The sequence below is a fragment of the Cataglyphis hispanica genome, chromosome 1 (genome assembly GCF_021464435.1).
Source record: "Cataglyphis hispanica isolate Lineage 1 chromosome 1, ULB_Chis1_1.0, whole genome shotgun sequence".
Taxonomy (NCBI): Eukaryota; Metazoa; Arthropoda; class Insecta; order Hymenoptera; family Formicidae; genus Cataglyphis; species Cataglyphis hispanica.
Genome location: NC_065954.1, coordinates 18,606,132 through 18,624,290, shown reverse-complemented (window position 1 = coordinate 18,624,290; position 18,159 = coordinate 18,606,132). Strand labels below are relative to the sequence as shown.

Sequence of the window (18,159 nt, the reverse complement as noted above, 5' to 3'; positions counted from 1 at the left end):
CCGCGGATCCATTCATGACGTCATAAGATTTTCTTTACAAACACGAAATACGAATAATCTAGATCAGAGATCTGGTTAAAATTTCTAAACGTTGCTCCGAACGACTTTTTACTGATTGGCTGAAATTCTTTTTAGCCGAAAACAGCAAAATATAAATTTTTTTTGTGCTTAATCTTTTAATATCGAATTATATGGAAATCGTAAAAGTATATGGAAATTATTGGATATGAAATCGATTATCTGATGCAAAATATCACTACCACAAATGTGGTATTGAGGATTCGAAGTTTGTTCGGTTTCGGGCAACATCTAGCATTCACGAAAAAGCGTTCGAAAATTTAAATTTTCTCGTTGAAAATTTAAATTAACTCATCGAATAAAAACAGTGTTTGATTGACAATGAGAATAAAAAAAATCTTTGCTCTTCTTTTGACCTAATGATTCATTGACAGGTAGATTTACGAACATAATCAGTGGTTGACTTAATTCAAGGAAGAGGTTAGGTTATCGACTCCGAATTTTATAAAATAGTTTGTTTCTGATTATCAAACAATTATGTCTATTTTCACACGTTATTTACATTTCCGACGTTTCGGGATTGGTATAAGTAACAATGCTGCTGTTTTGTTTTCGGATGCTGCACAATATTCGGTAGGTTTGAAGTGAAAATAAACAAAGAGATTTTATAGGCTTTCATTAATAGCTTAAATTGTTAAGCTATTAATTGAATCCGGAATATTTTTTATTCCATTCATATTATTTCGTAATTGTGTATTATTATATAATTTGTGTAATTATTTTATAATTTTAGAATTATAGACAACATATTAAATCACAATCATATACAACATCTAACAATGAAATCAACAATATATTAAAAACTGAAGAGAAGAAACCAGCAAAGAAGATAAGCAAAGCTATGTTGATGTACTTGCAACGTGCGAAAGAGCATGGTAGTAACTTATCTTTTCTTTTTCATGCTTTTTCATTAGTTAATAACATTTGATATAATTCTCTAAAGATATTATAAATAATATTGCAAATATTTTTCTTCTATTTACCAGATCAATTTATGAAGAAAGAGATTGCGGAATATGAAATAGGAAAACGACATCTAGCTAATATGATGGGTGAAGATCCAGATTTCTTTACACAAACAGATATAGATGTATGTATATAATTGTATGAAAGCTATTGGTAATTTATGGAAAATATATAAGTAATTCATATAATTATTTTCAGAGATCAATCGAATATTTATTTCCATCAGGACTGTACGATCGTAAAGCTCGACCAATGATGCAACATCCAGATAAAATTTTTCCAAGCAAGAAAACAGCAGAGTTTGATGAATCTGGAAGACCTTTTCATTCTATGTTTTATACGTCTAAACCAAATTATCATCAAATACTATATGTAAGTTTTTATAGTAACTTTTACAAAAATATAAAAGAGAACAATTTAACACTTGAAAAAATTATTTTTATATATAGGATATTATGGAGAAAATCAAATCTCTAAATGATATTGAAGATTCATTAATAAAGCAAGGAACATTACCTATGGATAAAATGTATGTTGAATATTAATGATTTATACATAGAATGAATATATATACTTCATTGGTATATAATTTTTAAAATTTTACTCTATACAAACATATGTAATTCCTTTTTAAGATTGTATTATATTTTCAGTAATCTGATAGGTTCCGAATGGTTATCAAAGAAGGATATTCAGCAGCAGTTACTTGAAAATGTTATAGATTTAGAGGTGAATAGTAATATTAATAATAGTATCGAAGTCTATGCAAACATTTACAAAAAAAAACATGATTTAACTAATAAATATAATAATTTTTCCAGTACACTTATCTTATAACATCACTAGAACGATTATGTGATCATCCACTATCAAAGCGTGCAACAGATTTCATTATGAAATATCGTAAAATACTTGTTAGTCATTCCAATGAGATAACTGTGCCACCTGTAAGTTATATATAACAATAACAAGGAAAAATATAATTATGATTAATGCAGAGACTTATTTTTATATGTACAGTTGGAACATGACAGCACAGGAAGGCCATATATCAAAGTCAAAAGTAAGTAAATAATCTTAACACTATCAAATAATTAAAAAATAATATATATTATCAAATTTATTATAATTTGATTTAGATTGTCTTAGAAAATCTGCAAGAGGCGAAGTAATAGTTTGGGGCAATGGCTCTGGTAATATCACTATTAACGGACACGACATCACATACTTTGAAGATATGCATCATCGCGAACAGGTGAGTCAATCTCGATGTTTTATTACTTTCAACGATTTTTCTATTATACATTGTAACGATTTTTGAATACATTTTTAATATATGTTTGTTGAAAATCATAAATTAAGTTTATGGAATCACATAAAGTTTTTAGATTTTTGCCACATAAATTTTAAATAATATTAAATATTATACATAATTAGAAAACAATAAAAATCGTAAGGATATAAATTATAAATAGAATGGAAAAATAACGGGTTCATAAGAGCAGCAACGTCATAAACACAAGTAAAATTAATAAGAAATTAGAAATAACTAATGAACTTTAACAATAGACGTTTTGATTTCACTTTGGATTTTCTTCAGTATAGCCAATCTTGTATTCGAAAATGATGATTAAAGTTCATTAATCATTTCTAATTCTTTATTGATTTTTATTTGCATTTATGATTTTGCTCTTATCAGTCCCTTCTTTATCGATTTTATTTATAATTAAAAAATTATAATTAAAATACATATAATTGAAACCTTAAATCAAGATTCTACTACATAATTTGCTTGAGAAAATAAGGATACTTAAAATTGTATTATTGTATATATGCTTATTATAGAACTAATCTTTTATTATAGAACTAATCTTATTATAGAATCTAAATCTTTTTTAATTTTGCGCGTATAATTTTTATTTTAAATATCTTTGTCCTTGTTTTTGTCAGAAAAGAGTTGATATTCGTTAAAAAATAGTCACCTATTGAAATAAAAAAAACGTTCGATCATATTTTAACACATGATAAAAAATTAAGAAATTAAAATTAAGCAATTAACGTTCTCTGTGAATTTATATGATAATTTCAGAAAACTTTTAGAAAAAAGATTAAGATATTTAAATTATTTTATTTTTATTCGACAAATATATATATGTTAAAAATGCGCGATAAAATTTTTTTTTCACAATCCAATTCTCATTCCGTTCTTACTGCATATTCCAAGGATAATAATATTTATAGAGTAATAATATATAATTAATATAGCATCTATACAAAATAGGAGAAAAATTAAATTGTTTACTTATAAATCTGCTTTTGGTAAAACATGAAATAATCTTAAATGACATAAATACCAGTCCCAAGATTACTTTTACCAAGATATTTATGATATTTGTCAATTATTTGCGTTCTTCACTATTTTATTGTTAAAACGAGTACAGCTACTTCGCATTCCGCATTATACTTCTCTTGTCGATTAATTTTATTAAAATCGAAAAATTTGATTAACACTCCTTAAGAGTTTGTTTCATGAAGGCAACCAAATACTTCTCGCTTATAAAACTTTTCATTTTTTTTGTTTAATTTGTTTTATTTAATTTTGATTGCTCATTATATATTTCAATTTTTGTTTACAATGACATTCTTCTTTTAAAACCTTCAAACTGCCACCTCCTCTTTTAAATCTTATATGCATGGCGTTGCAACAGATCTAACATGCATTTGCGTTGCGACAAATCTAAATTTTAATTATTTTAAAAGGGAAATGTTATTCTTTTGTTTACTGCTGAAGATGAATATATCTAAAAATCTAAATATTTGTGCATCTATCTCCAACAAAATACTTACATCGAACTTCAAGAAAATTCTCAAGAGCCAAAACAATACAGTGCAAAGTGCTAAAAATTGTGATGAGTATGATTAAAACAAAGAAGAAAAAAATCCGTGATTTGTTCTCTCGAACCGAAAAAATCACCGGAATTTAAAGAGAATCGATACACTACTCAGAAGAGATTTTGTTATATGGTATTTTCTCTTCCTCTATAATGCGTATCGCTAAAAATGCGAAGCGCAAAAAAATACGGTGTCCGTCGAGAGAAAGATGACCTTCCCTGCGGCATCTCCGGTCGATCTCACCGAATACATGTAGCATCTAAGCCCGTATAACCGGTATAATGAAGCCAAAAGTTTAATCTATACGCTCTCTCGCTCTCACTGAGAATCTTTCAGTCTTAATCAGTCTGGCGATAGAACAAGGTGATGCAGTCGAGACGATCATCAACTCCCGGCGTCGAGTTCTATCTTGTGCCATAAATATATGCAAGGTAAACTTTCTTGCCTATCTTGCCTTCCGTCCCAATTGTCCAGGACATTCGCGATAACCAAACCGCGAGATTAAATCCGAGATAGAGCATAATTGAAAGAAACAGTTTACCGTTCACAGTTTACTTGATAAAGGACATTTCATAATATTTACCTTTGTGTAATTGAAGTTTTCATTTATTCTTATTCTTCTATTTATATTTCAAATTTATTCTATTTAGAAATTTATTTATATTTTTAACTTTGCGAGTATATATATTTGATTTTTATTTATAAATTCGATTGTTTTTTTTAATTTTTATCAATTTCTCTATTTTTTGATTTTTATCTTCGCATAGAAATATAATAATCATCTTTGAATTCTTTGAAATTATGTTCAATATTTTACTCGCCTTAATTTACAAAACTATATTTATTTTTGATTGCATAAATAAATAAGATGCTGCAGAACGTAATTTATTATTTCTTATCAGATCCATAAGCTTTTCATATTTTTTTTATATTTGCAGTTTATATGTATCGATATAATATCATTATACCAATATGTCGATATCATTTTATTAATTTTTTAGAAGATATAAATTATCAGTTCGAGACAAAATTATGAATTGTTTCTCTTAATTATTGAACAAATTAAGAATTATATTTATATTAATACATACGATGGGGGCTTATAGAAAATATCGATTTATTTTTATTTTGTATGAGTTGCATTTTTTATTTAAAGTTCGTCTAGTATTAATTATATTTTAAATGTCTTATGTTCCTCGCTTTATATATCGTGATAAATTTGAGAAATTAGAAATACTCCACATGCTTTCTGATGCGATATTTTGAAATTTTAATTTATGTATGATCTTTTAGATAATTATATGGACACAAAATCGCGGAAGGAAAGGCGGGAATTGATTCAGTTTATGAGACTCTAATTCTCCAGAAAATACTTTTTATCAAAAAATTTGGATTTGTCAAACAGATGTATCACGTTTATAAGTAATTGAATGTGATACGGCCATAGGCGAAAATGGCGGATAATTTCAACAACAAATTCATATCTTTCTCGACGAAAGAGATGGAGGAAAACAATGAAGAACAAACATCAAGGATCGCGCCGAGCTTATTGACACGCACGAGCACAGCTTCTTTATTCCTGTCTCGATTAAAGAACAGACGCATCTCCAAGCAAGAAAACTGTGAACTCGAGAGCGGTCACATTCGGCATGGATCCCCGTCAGTTTTCAATAGCTCAGAAATTATCACATCTTCCATGGACATGGATTGCTCCCTCATCAACGAACGCGTTTGTTCCGAGAAGACCAATCGCACTTGTCTGCGCATCAACGAAGACTTTATTGGCAACATCCTGACAAGGCATAAAAGGCTCGTATGCTGCAAATCACAGTTCTGGGAGAACTTGGAACTAAGCGCGACGAACGAAACATTAGCCAAGACGATTCTGCCGGCCCCAAACGAAATCAATGTTCTGTTGCTGCAGGCGAGTTTTGAGGGTCATGTTGATATCATTCGCTATTTGTGCCAGAACGGCGCCAACATCAACTACATGGAGCCGGATCATGGTCTCACTCCGTTGCACCTATGCGCATTTCGAAACTGTCTGGATGGTGTCAGGTATCTGATAGAACAGGGTGCGAAGATTGATACCAGTACAAAATACACGCCGTTTCATTACGCCGCCTTCGGCGACGCGTTCGATGTCGCCCAATATTTGATGCAATATGGTATTAATCCGGAATCGACGGACATGGAAGAGACGGTGTTACATACGGCAGCACGTTCCAACGCTCTACACGTGCTCTCTCTATTGGCGCCGAACAGCAAAGAGTTAGATCGCCTGGATCAGGATGGATACGCCGCTATTCATCATGCGGCCGACCGGGGCGATTCAAATTGCTTGGATGTGCTCCTTAAGGCCGGCTGCCAGGTAAACTTGCCTGCTATAAAAAAAAACACCGCTCTGCATTTGGCCGCGGAAGCCGGCTGTGCGGACAATCTGATTCTCCTGATCGAGGCGAAGGCCGATCTTGAGTTGAAGAATAATCGAGGATATACGGCCTTGCACTTGGCTGCTCGCTCGCATTCTTTGGAATGTGTGGAGATACTATTGAAGGGTCATGCAGATCCTAACGCGGAGGACGACGAGGGGCGAACGCCGCTACATTTGGCTCTGGGGAAATCTTTGATGACTGAGGAGATCACCGAACTCCTGCTGAAATGGCGAGCAAACGTGAACAAAGCCGACAAGTATGGTTACACACCGTTGCATATCGCTGCCTCTAACGAATTGTCACAATGCGTCAACGTGTTGATAAGAAATGAGGCGGATCTCAGCGCGAGAACCATTGGCGGTAATAGTGCTCTGTCCATCGTCTTGCGTAAGACCCCGACTTCCCTAGACATATTCGAGCGTAGGCTGGATGCATCTCTCACGTTAAACCGACAGGGATTTGGAGGTGAACTCGAACTGCAGCTGGACTTTCACCCACTATTGCAACACCGACGAAATCGATGCAGTCGCTTGCCCGAAATCGAATACCTGAACGCTTTTGTAAAGGAGGGCTACAAAGAGATTCTGGAACATCCATTATGTCAGTCTTTTCTCCATCTCAAATGGCACAAGATCCGAAAATATTATGCTGCCCGATTGCTCTTCTATCTACTGTGGGTGTTGATATTTACGAGTTGGGTGATAACCATTCTGGCTTACAAATGTAACAAAGAATCTAAGAATGAAACTACAACATACTCAGATACTAAGATATGCTCTAATAATTCCACCGCCTACAATGCTTACAAAAACGAAATGCGACTCCAGCTTAACTGGTTAAGTAACGTGTTAATGGTATTCAGCGTACTGGAGGCCTTCCGCAAAGTGAGTGTCATTCCCAGTTATCGATCTCTCAGACAGTTCTTGCAGATCGAAAACCTGATCGAATGGTTCGTGATACTCAGCGTATTTGGTACGTTCACGAGCAATTTCGATGAGCAGGATTATCTGGGCGCCTTCGCCGTGCTCTGTGGTTGGAGTAATTTGATGCTAATGATCGGACAGTTACCGGTGTTTGGTGCGTATGTCGCCATGTTTACCAGCATACAAGCACAAGTATTCAAGCTGCTCCTGGCCTATGCCTGTCTGCTGATAGGCTTCACGGCAAGCTTCTGCGTAATATTTCCAAATTCCAACTCGTTCAACAACCCGTACATTGGTCTCATCAAAGTTCTTGTGATGATGACCGGCGAGTTAAACTTTGAAGACCTTTTCTTCGAGCACAAAAAGGGCTACGCATTCAAAGAGTCGTCCGTCAATTTCATAGTTCAACTTTTTTTCGTATTGTTTCTCCTGCTCGTGACGATCGTGATGATGAATTTACTGATTGGCATAGCCGTACACGACATCAAGGGCCTGCAAAAGACAGCTGGTCTCGCTAAACTCGTTCGTCAGACAAAATTGATCTACGACGTGGAAATGACAATTTTTCTGGGATTTACATCGTCTAAACGCTTTGTCAAGTTCATGCGATGGACCACGTTGCTCTTACCATCGCCTTTACGCGTCGTCCTGACCGTTCGTCCATTAAACCCCAGGGAAAAGAGATTACCGCGCGACGTTCTTGCGGCCTCTTATAAGATTGCCAAGGAAGCAGACGGACAGAATAGTTTTACTTCAGCGCGCAAGAAAAGTTATTACGCAAAAGCGTGTCTCAAGGGTGAAATAAGCGCATGCCGTCGTTGCATCGGCGAGGACACGCTAATACAGGATTGTAACAAATTCAGAGATAATATCGCGGAACTCAAGGAAATTTGGGAAAAAAATAATGCCCTCCTTCAAGAGCTTATAAAAACACAGAGTACAAATAAATAAAATTGTCGAAATGATAGAACGCTTTTCGTTGAAAGTATTCGAAATGAATATTCCGTTTCAAGTCGACGATTCCATCATTATTCAGCTTACGAGGTGCTTCAAAATTTGGAATTCGAGAATGAATACAGAATAATTAACGCATAGAAATATCGCAGAATCGCGATATTCTGAAAGATATAAAATGCATAGAAATATCACAGAAATATTTCTGCGGATATTTCTATGCGTTTTATATTTTTCAGAAAACACTTTTTTTTTTTTTTGCTTTATTTTTGTGATACAAATGGGATTTTGTACCCAATATCAGTCGTATTAATTCCATCTTTATATATGTGAATCTTTATTAAAAAAAAAAAAAAAATACATTTACATAATGCAAATAAATTATTTCGTTTTTACGCAATGATTATAAAAGATATTTCCTCCCACGAGAGAAAAACTATCCTAATATTCTAAAGTATATAGTATTTTTGAACATTTGGAATGTATTCCTAATCTTCAAAGTAACATGAGTTTCATGACATGAATGCTAACATGCGTATATTGATGAGACCTTAGACAAAACAGGACAATCTACATTATTCTAAACATTCCTCCACAGTTGTGCACGTTTTTGTAAGAAGTGCGATTCGTCAGAAAAATTTTCTTACTTCTGAAGTCAATATCTATACATATATATAATCAATCGGCCAGGCATCATTTTAAGACCGGTATAATTTAATTTTTTATGGCTTTACATTTGCTTTTTATTATAACATATTTCAATATTCATTCTATTTTTCTACTTATTTTTTTTTATTAATATTATATAATATTTTAATATTATTATATATTCTTCAATGATTTGATGACAAGTTTTTATAAAATTACATTAAATTTTAAATCTAAAGAAAAATTGTTATACACAGACTATTATTGCGTATTTTCCATCAATATTTATTGTTATATATATGAGTAAAACATATATCAAGTAAACTTGATAGAAAAGTTTTAAATCTCTCGGTAATGAATTTCTTTCTTTTTAATATCTTTAATAAGATTCGAAGACTAAACATATATATACATGTATAATGCTAATAGTACGCATAGACTGATAGTCAAAAAACCGGTTTCGTTATGCAAAATATCTCCGATATCAACTTTTAAAATAGGAAACTCGGCAACAAGATAAAACGAGGACGTTAAATTATAGAAATCATCTCTTAGCGAGGAATATAATGGAGGCTAAAATTTTAGAAATGTTGAACTTTGTACTTTGAACGAACGCTTTTTTTATGCTATATCGGATTTACCTTTGAATCACACTTTGTTGCCTTTTAATTTACCCAATTGGTCTGGAAAGAATTTTGTAAAAAATTTATTATACGTTTCATCACGTCGTGGGACTGAAGGATTCTCCTGTCAGTTTCAATAAAATCATCGCAATGTAAGACTATTTCGTGTCTCGAATTTGAGTGTTATTTTTATTAAAACAAGTACTAATACGAAATATACATATTTCATGTCCAGCGATTTTGTACATCAATTTCAGAATTTTAGGCAACTCGAGAATATCTTGATTTTGCATATATACTCAAAACGAATACAAAATTAAAGATTACGTAAACAAGTCTTTATATCATATTCGCGATCACGTAGTGAAAGGCATTCGACTAGAGATATACGCATTTCAGATTCGAGAAGTTATAAAAAAATTCGGCAATGCAAGAGAGAAAGAAAAGAAAAAGAAGCACATGTTTTTTGTAATATACAAAAAAAATTGAATAAAGAAATAGATGATTAAATGAATAGCAAATTAAACAGAGACGGGAATAATGAATGATAATTGATTTATTATCGAATTTTCGAAATATTGAATGCAGGATGAACCCTATTTAAATTTTAGCTATTTGAAACTATTAGCAAACTGTTTGTCACAATAATTAACATGTTTAGCGAATTCAATTTATGTACTTTTCATGCATCGCAAAAAGTTTCCTTATCTTTTATGCATTTAGCCTTCATCCTCTTTGATTTTCAACAAGAGAAGTATGGTTTTATCATTACATGATTAAGAACGCAAATATCTGCATATAAGAGTATTTTCTTAACGATAACAAATATAAATAATAACATTAACAAATGTAATGTGTCCTAGAATGAAAGTCGAGCGACTTTCTAGCGGTACTTTCCAGCATCGTTTAGATCAAACCGGAATTTAACAGGATGGTTTACCGTACGAGAAGTAGATTTCAATATCGACCTACATCTCTTTATTTTGTCTGTCGCACTTCTACCTCTCTGCTCGCGAATTCTTCTTCCCGAGCATTCGATCGACTGGCAGAGATGTACGCAAAGTAAATATGTTGTGCAGTATGTGTAGTGCGATCGTACGAACCGGTCAAAAGTCCGTCCGTAATGCTCGCGAGATCGTTGAGCGGGCAATGATAAAGACAGCTCGACAATGACAGACATCTCGAGCTGACGTATCTTCTTTATGTTAGAACATGTACCTGAAATCCTTCTCGACGCCCGTCTTTGAATTTCAAATAGGTTTTTCTCGGTCAATTCTTAGACTCTTATAAATACGGATTCCCAAAAGCGAGAGCGTTAAATGGGAAGATAAAGTGGTGACTATATGAAGCTGATAATGAGAGAAGAGTGGAGAACGTGATATTAGTGAAAAACAATTGGACTCTTATTTGAAGTCTTGACACATTAAAGACGCACCATGAATATTTTTAATATGCTACAATAATACATATTTATAAAATCAGTATATAAATCAAGAAAGAGAGATTGCTAAAATATAGCGGAATAAAATCTGTGTATGCAGTTATATTATTTAATTAATAAAAACATATATTTTCGCGTGAAAAAAAGAATATAAAATATATCGGAGCCTAAGAAAAAGCAATTTTATCAGATGTCATAAGTTATCCGGATGAATGCAAAATATGATTAAATCGGTGAACAATCGGGATGCAGGATGCTTCTTCGCGCGAATTATCGATAATTGCTTGGTGCTCAATTACGAACGCTTATATCAGAAACACAATAATATAACATTTGAGAACTAAAATAATTCTGAGAAGGATACATGAAGCAACAGAGATGACAGGATTATTATATTCATAAATGATTCGAACGAGATAAGATCGAGCGTACGAGACCTTGTCCGCGAGTACGCGGAAATAACTGAGATAACAAAAAAGCAACTGTAAAAACACCAACGATCAAGTCACTAGATTGCAAATGATTTAAGCGAAATCGAATAAAAAATGCGTATCCTCGAATTTGATTAAAAAAAATAGTGAAAGAAGCGAAATATTGTTAATCGGCAAAATTATCTTCGATCATAAATAAATCTCGATTCGTGTCAACATGCACAAAAATGAGCAAAATTCGATGGAAGAAGCAAAAGACGCGAAGACTCTCAAGACAGATACTTTGAAGGTGCCGATTATTCTCGAGGAAGGTAGACAACGTATCTACTCCAGTTTCAACAATCGTCGCAAGGACGATTTGCTCTCCGTGAGATTGGCCTCCACCTATAGATCCTTGAGATGTGCGTACGCGGATTGTTCGCGAAAGAATGTGATCGATGATGTAAGATCGAAGTCCGATATTGAGCGGATTGAGATCGATGCCGGCGTGCCGCCACCAGCTGACGAATCCCTCTTCTTCGATAACCTGGAATGTTGCAAGAATCATTACGTGAACGGCACGAAATTAAGATCGGCGATATGGTCCATCGTCGATCCAACGGAGACTAGATTATTACTTAATATGGAAAAAAGCCGCACTCTGCCGGACGCGTGCAAGAACGACAGATTACGGAATGTCACTTATATTTGGGCATCTTATCGAGGTTTGCTGCATCTTCTGCCAGAACTGGAGAAGGCCGGTGCGAATTACGACTACGTAGAACCGCGCACTGGCATAAATGCCATCCTGGCCGCATCGCTGGGCAATAGAGTCGACTGCGTGGAATACCTGATAGGGAGAGGCGCCGACGTCAACTACGAGAGTTTCATCACCCATTACACGCCGCTTCATTTCGCGGCACTGAGCAACAGCTGGCAAGTCGCAGTCACGCTGTTGGATAATGGCGCCAAGCTCAATTACATCTGCCAAGAAGTGATCGAGCCGGTTTTGCATAGCGCCGTACGCGCGAAAGCAGTGGAGACAGTGCGACTGCTTCTCGAACGCGGTGCCAGCGTTGTTGAGAAGAATCATCTGGGTCAGACACCGTTGCACGTGGCCTGCTTCGTACAATCGATACCATGCGTCGAACTATTGTCATCGTCGACGCCTACCAGCGTCAATGCTGTGGATAGAGAGCACAGGACGCCGCTGCATTTCGCCGTGATGAGCACTGACTCGTCTGCCGAGCTGGTGCAGCTGCTGCTGAAACGCGGCGCCTTTGTAAACGCGGCTGATCGAACCGGCTTTACACCACTTCACATCGCCGCCTTGAATGAGCAGTCGCGGTGCGTCGACGCGCTCATCTGGGCGGGCGCCGATGTCAGCGCAACCACGAGCACCGGACTATCTGCTTTGAACGTCGTGCTGAAAAAGATCCCTGAGTCACTACATGTGTTCCGACAACGATTGGATGCTTCAATCAGACTGACCCGACCGGTATCGCATAATCGTGAGTTCGAGATGCGACTGCACTTTGACATTCTCTTTCCTAGCAACAGTCAGTGTGAGACCAGCTTCATAAACACTTTTGTGCAGGAACATCGGAAAGACCTTCTGTCGCATCCGTTGGTCATGGCTTTCCTACATCTCAAGTGGGAAAAGATACGCAAACTCTATTTGCTGCGCATATTTCTATATGCTATGACGGTAATATGCATGACTACTTACGTGCTGACCGCTTTAGCATACAAATGTTACAATCACAACGAGATCACCACCGATAACTCAAAGATATGCGGTAGCAAACGAGCGGTTGATTTTCTTTTCCGCAGACCGTTCATCGAGATTCAATGGTATCTCGCGCTAGTATTGACGTGCATTACTATACCGAGAAAAATATTCGGCTTCATGGTTTACAAATCGGCCTTACAATACTTCTCTAATATCGATAATGTCCTAGACGGCGTAGTGATTATAAGCGTGTTTGTCACGTCCTTTGTTTACACCGGCCGCACCTACGATTGGCAGAATTATGTTGGAGCGTTCGCCATACTCTGCGCTTGGACTAACCTGATGTTGATGGTAGGCCAATTACCAGCCTTCGGCACCTACGTCGCCATGTTCACTCATATCCAGTTCGAGTTCGCCAAACTGCTGCTGGCATACTCCGGGCTGCTGATAGGCTTCACCATCAGCTTTTGTGTGATATTCGCGGGCGAACCCGCTTTTGATAATCCCTTCACCGGACTGATCAAGGTCCTGGCCATGATGGCCGGCGAACTGGACTTTGAGGGGCTCATTAATTCAGCGGATGATGAATCAATGGCAAACGACTCCTTCATCATTTATCATCCTTTATCGGTGTGCTCGCAGATCCTCTTTACACTGTTTATAGTGTTCGTCACGGTGATTCTGATGAATTTACTGGTTGGTATCGCTGTGCATGATATACAAGGTCTGAGAAATCACGCCGGACTCACGAAGCTGGTGAGGCAGACAAAGATGATTCTTTTCACAGAAATGGTCTTGCATAACACTACAATCCCGTATATTTTCCGCAAATGGATGTCGGATCATAAGATCGATATTGAAAATAGGAAACGCATGCTCGTCGTGAAACCGCTTAATCCGCTCGAAAAGCGATTGCCCAAAGATATAATGAAAGCCGCATACGAGATAGCGCAGAAGAATATCATCTCTGCGAACGATGACGTCAATTTAAATGATCACGCTGCCTGGTTGAAGCAAAACAAGGAGATCTCCGATGCCGTCCTACAAACGACGATTGAGAAACTGATTGCTACGATGAAAGTGAACGAAGATGCTGTAAAATTGTTGAGAGTGCAGTTGTTAGAGATGAATAAAATGCTGGAAACTGTTGTAACAACGTTAGCAAAGGATAAATATACCTCCTTGTAAATCAGATGATTCGATATCGGTATGATCTGACACTAATCTCGATGAAACGTTAATTTCATAATTGATCTTTTATCAGATAAAATTATTTCTGTATTTCTCTCTCTCTCTCTCTCTCTCTATCATCCATTATTAAATATATTTATATTTTTATTCATTCCTATTACATTCATTTTTTTTACTTTTCTTCGTTGTAGATATATCTCTTCCTGTGATTGACAATTGCGAAATACAATTACACATGATTGAGAATGTTTTCAAAAAGACTGTCTTGACCTAGCTATACTCTTGACTTTAGATGAATTTTTTCTAATGCGTCTTATATTTTATCTGTTACAGATTATATTTCCATTACTTTTTACGAATATGACCGATAAAGTGGACATCGAGGCCACAGTTAATGGTGGAGGACCTACTGGTCAGTGTGGCGTGGTGCGTTGGGGTATCGCATGGGGTTTACGCAGTTTCGTAGACAAATCGTTGATCGAAAAAATGCGAGTTGGTAAGAAACAATCGATACAAGAAATCACGTGCAAATATCTTCATGCATAATGTTTAATATTATTTTCTAAAACTATTATTATTATGAATTAGATATATATTAGATAATAAAAATGATTTTCTTTATTTTCGAACAGCTGGACTTTTAACGAGAGATTGGAGAAGACGCGAGAGGAAGAAATGGGGTCAAGAAGGTGCCAGGAGAAAGTTTACTTGGAAAAAACGTTAATCTACTTATTCTAGCATGGTATAATAATTTTCATGACTGCATATAATAAAATTATATGAAATGACAATATTTTATGTTGAAAAATATTACATGATTTGTTTAAAAAAAAAAAATTATCCCGCGTATATATTTTACAATATATAATTTCCACAACAGCAACGAGATTAGAAACAATGCACTGTATTTTGACTCACCATCTTTTCACAGCGTTACATTTCCTCTAGAGGCATTAGACCAAGTAATTTCATACCTTGTGCAAGAATATTTCTAGCAACGTGAAACAACAAGAGTCTTTGACTAGCAATATCAGGTGATTCATTTTTTATTCTCAATATTTTGAAAGCCTTATTAATTGCGTGGCTGTGTAAAAAGAAAAAATTGTTTATCTCAATTAAATAATTATAATAAACATTTAATGTGGAATGTGCACTTACCTTAAATGAAAAAGATATGTCGTTAATATACATGGTTCCATTTCTTCGTACGACTTCAATACTATCTCTTCGAATTTGGCAATTAATATGATTAAATCATCGACAACTTCTTCTCGTAAGAGGCTCGGTTCGCATTCCGAAGGTAAGACAGCGCCGCAATTGCGTTTCAAATTAACAAGTCGGCAGTGAGTGTATTGCAGCTTCACACCAGTGTCCCCTTTCAACTGGCCTTACAAAAAAATTAAAAAACCAGATCATTAAATGTAAAGTTAAATAATTATGCATACACTTAAGGAACTTACATCAAATGCTGCATTTAAATCGATTGTGTAATCCCGTTGTCGTCTTTTCTTCAAATCATTAATTATTATTGCAGAAATGCCTAATATATCCGAACTATTATCTGTTGAATCTAGATGAACCTTGGTGGCTGAAAAATATTACAAGATAATTAGATTGATATTATATTTTGATTTTCAATTAAAATATTTATATTATCTTACTATGTGAATCTAATTGTTTCTGTTTCATAATATCTCTAGTGATGTTCAAGATATCTTCTAGAAACGTTATACTTCCTTTCCTCGTACGCATACCATGTAATCGACCAAATTTTATATGCTTCAATCTTTCAACCCATGGCATTTTCATTCGTTTCAATATATCCAACAAATTTAAGAAATGTTCGGCTTGAGTATTATCTACTACGTAATACATACAGTCAAAATTATTTTTTTCAAATCTATCAATAGCTGCAGCAATATCTCTAGCTATATACAATGTAGAACCGTCGCTTTTTATTAAAGGAACGATTTTACCGTTTTCTAAATTTACAACTTTTCTATTTTGTTCATCTGTTACTAATAACTGCATTTTCTCCATTAACATAATTATTTTCTCCATATTCTTGGCATTATACATAGATTCCCAATGATACTCATCGAATGTGATACCAATTCTACCATACGTCTTTTTCAATTCTTCGATAGTATATTGTTTGAATGCTTTCCATTGTTCACACGTGACACCTATGCCTTTTTCCAAATCATTAAATATTTCTCTTGCACGATCTAATATAGATGAATCTGTTTCAGCCAATTTATTGGCAGTAACGTATGCCGTGTATAATGCTTTTATAGGACTCTTTTTCATTTCATCCTCACTAATATTTGCTATATCAATTCCCAATTGAACTAGACCATATTGTGTACCCCAATCACCTAAGTAATTTATTTTCTTGACATTATTTTCTACAAAGTTATTGATGTTAGCAATATAATTTCCTATTATTGTGGATCTTAAATGTCCTAGATGAAAGGGTTTTGCGATATTAGGTGAGCTAAACTCCACTATTATATTTTTCTTATTATTGACAAAAGTTGGAGCCGATACTGTAAAACAGTTACATTCCAAAATTTCTTTAATGCACTTCTCTCTGGAAAAGTTGAAAGATATTGCATTGTTTTCTATACTGACATTAAAAATATTATTTGGATCATTATCTATGATATTCTGTGCCTTAGTTTGCATATCATATTGTTTGGTTTTTAATGGAAGTAAAAAGGAATAGACTCCATTTGTTTTCTGCATTTTAAAATGCAAATAAGATGCAATATCAAATATGTTTATATTATTATCACTTTGTAAAGATTTTGTAATCTAAAAATAAATAAATTGAAGGATAATTAAGAGATTCAAACAGTTAACTTTTGTATATCTCTATAATAATGAACTTTAATAGTTTTATATTAAAAAATAAAAGAATACCTTTTTTAGAATTGTAGTCCTCATACTATTACTCATAATGTTCGATAATTTAATAGTTTAAATAAGACAATCGATTATATATTTGTTTTCACTTGGAATTATCTTCAAGAGTAAAATAACTAACCGGTATTATCATAACATAAACTATGTATTATGTAATATTAGTTTACTTATTCATATATGAGCAATGTTGGACCAAAAAAATCAGAAATATTTAGTGTCACAAATCACACAGAATCGATGATTGCACTAATCGGTTTATTAAATGCAGCTATATATAATATAACTAAACGTAAAGAGAGTAATTTCTTCTCTCTCTCTCTCTCTCTCTCTCTTTCTCCGTCTGTCTGTCTGTCTGTCTGTCTCTTTTTTTCTTTTTCTCTGTACGTGCGTATGAAGGAAGTGCCTTGTGATATAAAAATGCAAAACTCTAGATTCAGGACAAGCAACATTAAAAAATAAATTTTTCATTAGTGAGAAAAAGAAATTTTTGAAAATTTATTCATTCAAAATAGCGTTTGATCGACCAATCAGAATAAGGAAATCTTTGCTTCTGATTGGTTACTCAAATATTACTTTACTCTGACGAGATATTTGAATGCAACTTTGTGACATAAATTGCACGAGAAATAAAGTGATTATCAATCAGAATTAGCACTTTTTTAATATATTGGTATTATAGAAAAATTTCATAAAAACAAAGATTAGATGGTAGAAAAGACGTACGGTATTCAAAATGATGATTCGATTAGTATCGATGCAAATGTAATTTTGTAATTGTTATAATCGTCACTCATGTTCCAATGATATATTAACATAAAAAACTTTAATTTATTATGATTATAATTAACAAAATATAATTATAATTCAATAATTCTTCAGCACAGCAAAACATAAAATAGAATTAATAAATTAAATCATTATTATAATTAATACAAGTA

The 18,159-nt window shown here is 34.2% G+C and overlaps 3 protein-coding genes across 6 annotated transcripts; 2 read left to right on the top strand and 1 right to left on the bottom strand.

Moving 5' to 3' along the window:
• Positions 1-229: 229 nt before the first annotated feature.
• On the top strand, positions 230-15,363 carry LOC126856723 (28S ribosomal protein S9, mitochondrial-like). 3 transcript variants are annotated; one of them, XM_050605719.1, is made up of 12 exons: positions 230-651; positions 812-953; positions 1,065-1,168; positions 1,243-1,416; positions 1,494-1,573; positions 1,698-1,773; positions 1,866-1,991; positions 2,065-2,107; positions 2,184-2,299; positions 14,627-14,789; positions 14,926-15,035; positions 15,225-15,363. In XM_050605719.1, the coding sequence occupies exons 1-11, from the start codon at positions 556-558 to the stop codon at positions 15,015-15,017; spliced, it is 1,212 nt and encodes a 403-aa protein (XP_050461676.1). In that variant the 5' UTR covers positions 230-555; the 3' UTR covers positions 15,018-15,035; positions 15,225-15,363. The 3 variants fall into 3 exon arrangements, with proteins under 3 accessions (XP_050461676.1, XP_050461590.1, XP_050461502.1); XM_050605633.1 differs by lacking the exon at positions 15,225-15,363 and having other exon boundaries at positions 231-651; positions 14,926-15,086; XM_050605545.1 differs by lacking the exons at positions 230-651; positions 812-953; positions 1,065-1,168; ... (6 more) ...; positions 14,926-15,035; positions 15,225-15,363 and adding an exon at positions 9,215-14,309 and having other exon boundaries at positions 14,627-14,764.
• LOC126856617 (transient receptor potential channel pyrexia) lies at positions 3,010-9,011 on the top strand. Of its 2 annotated transcripts, none has more exons than XM_050605414.1 (2): positions 3,010-4,367; positions 5,342-9,011. In XM_050605414.1, the coding sequence occupies exon 2, from the start codon at positions 5,390-5,392 to the stop codon at positions 8,243-8,245; it is 2,856 nt and encodes a 951-aa protein (XP_050461371.1). In that variant the 5' UTR covers positions 3,010-4,367; positions 5,342-5,389; the 3' UTR covers positions 8,246-9,011. The 2 variants fall into 2 exon arrangements, with proteins under 2 accessions (XP_050461371.1, XP_050461288.1); XM_050605331.1 differs by having other exon boundaries at positions 5,230-9,011.
• Positions 14,058-17,618, bottom strand: LOC126858722 (probable arginine--tRNA ligase, mitochondrial). Its single transcript, XM_050609207.1, has 7 exons — positions 17,219-17,618; positions 15,955-17,110; positions 15,754-15,881; positions 15,452-15,675; positions 15,212-15,377; positions 14,281-14,496; positions 14,058-14,195 (listed from the first exon to the last, which is right to left on the bottom strand). Exons 1-5 carry the CDS (start codon positions 17,252-17,254, stop codon positions 15,227-15,229), a joined length of 1,695 nt encoding a protein of 564 aa, XP_050465164.1. The 5' UTR covers positions 17,255-17,618; the 3' UTR covers positions 14,058-14,195; positions 14,281-14,496; positions 15,212-15,226.
• Positions 17,619-18,159: the final 541 nt, after the last annotated feature.

Bases quoted from the DNA above. Each gene is read 5' to 3' on its own strand.
- LOC126856617 (XM_050605414.1), top strand. From the start codon at position 5,390: ATGGCGGATAATTTCAACAACAAATTCATATCTTTCTCGACGAAAGAG.
- LOC126856723 (XM_050605545.1), top strand. From the start codon at position 11,609: ATGCACAAAAATGAGCAAAATTCGATGGAAGAAGCAAAAGACGCGAAG.
- LOC126858722 (XM_050609207.1), bottom strand. From the start codon at position 17,254: ATGAGTAATAGTATGAGGACTACAATTCTAAAAAAG. The intron at 15,882-15,954 runs GTAAGATAATAT...AATATTTTTCAG, and splicing joins GAAACAATTAGATTCACATA to CCACCAAGGTTCATCTAGAT. The intron at 15,676-15,753 runs GTAAGTTCCTTA...TTGTAAGGCCAG, and splicing joins ATTTAAATGCAGCATTTGAT to TTGAAAGGGGACACTGGTGT.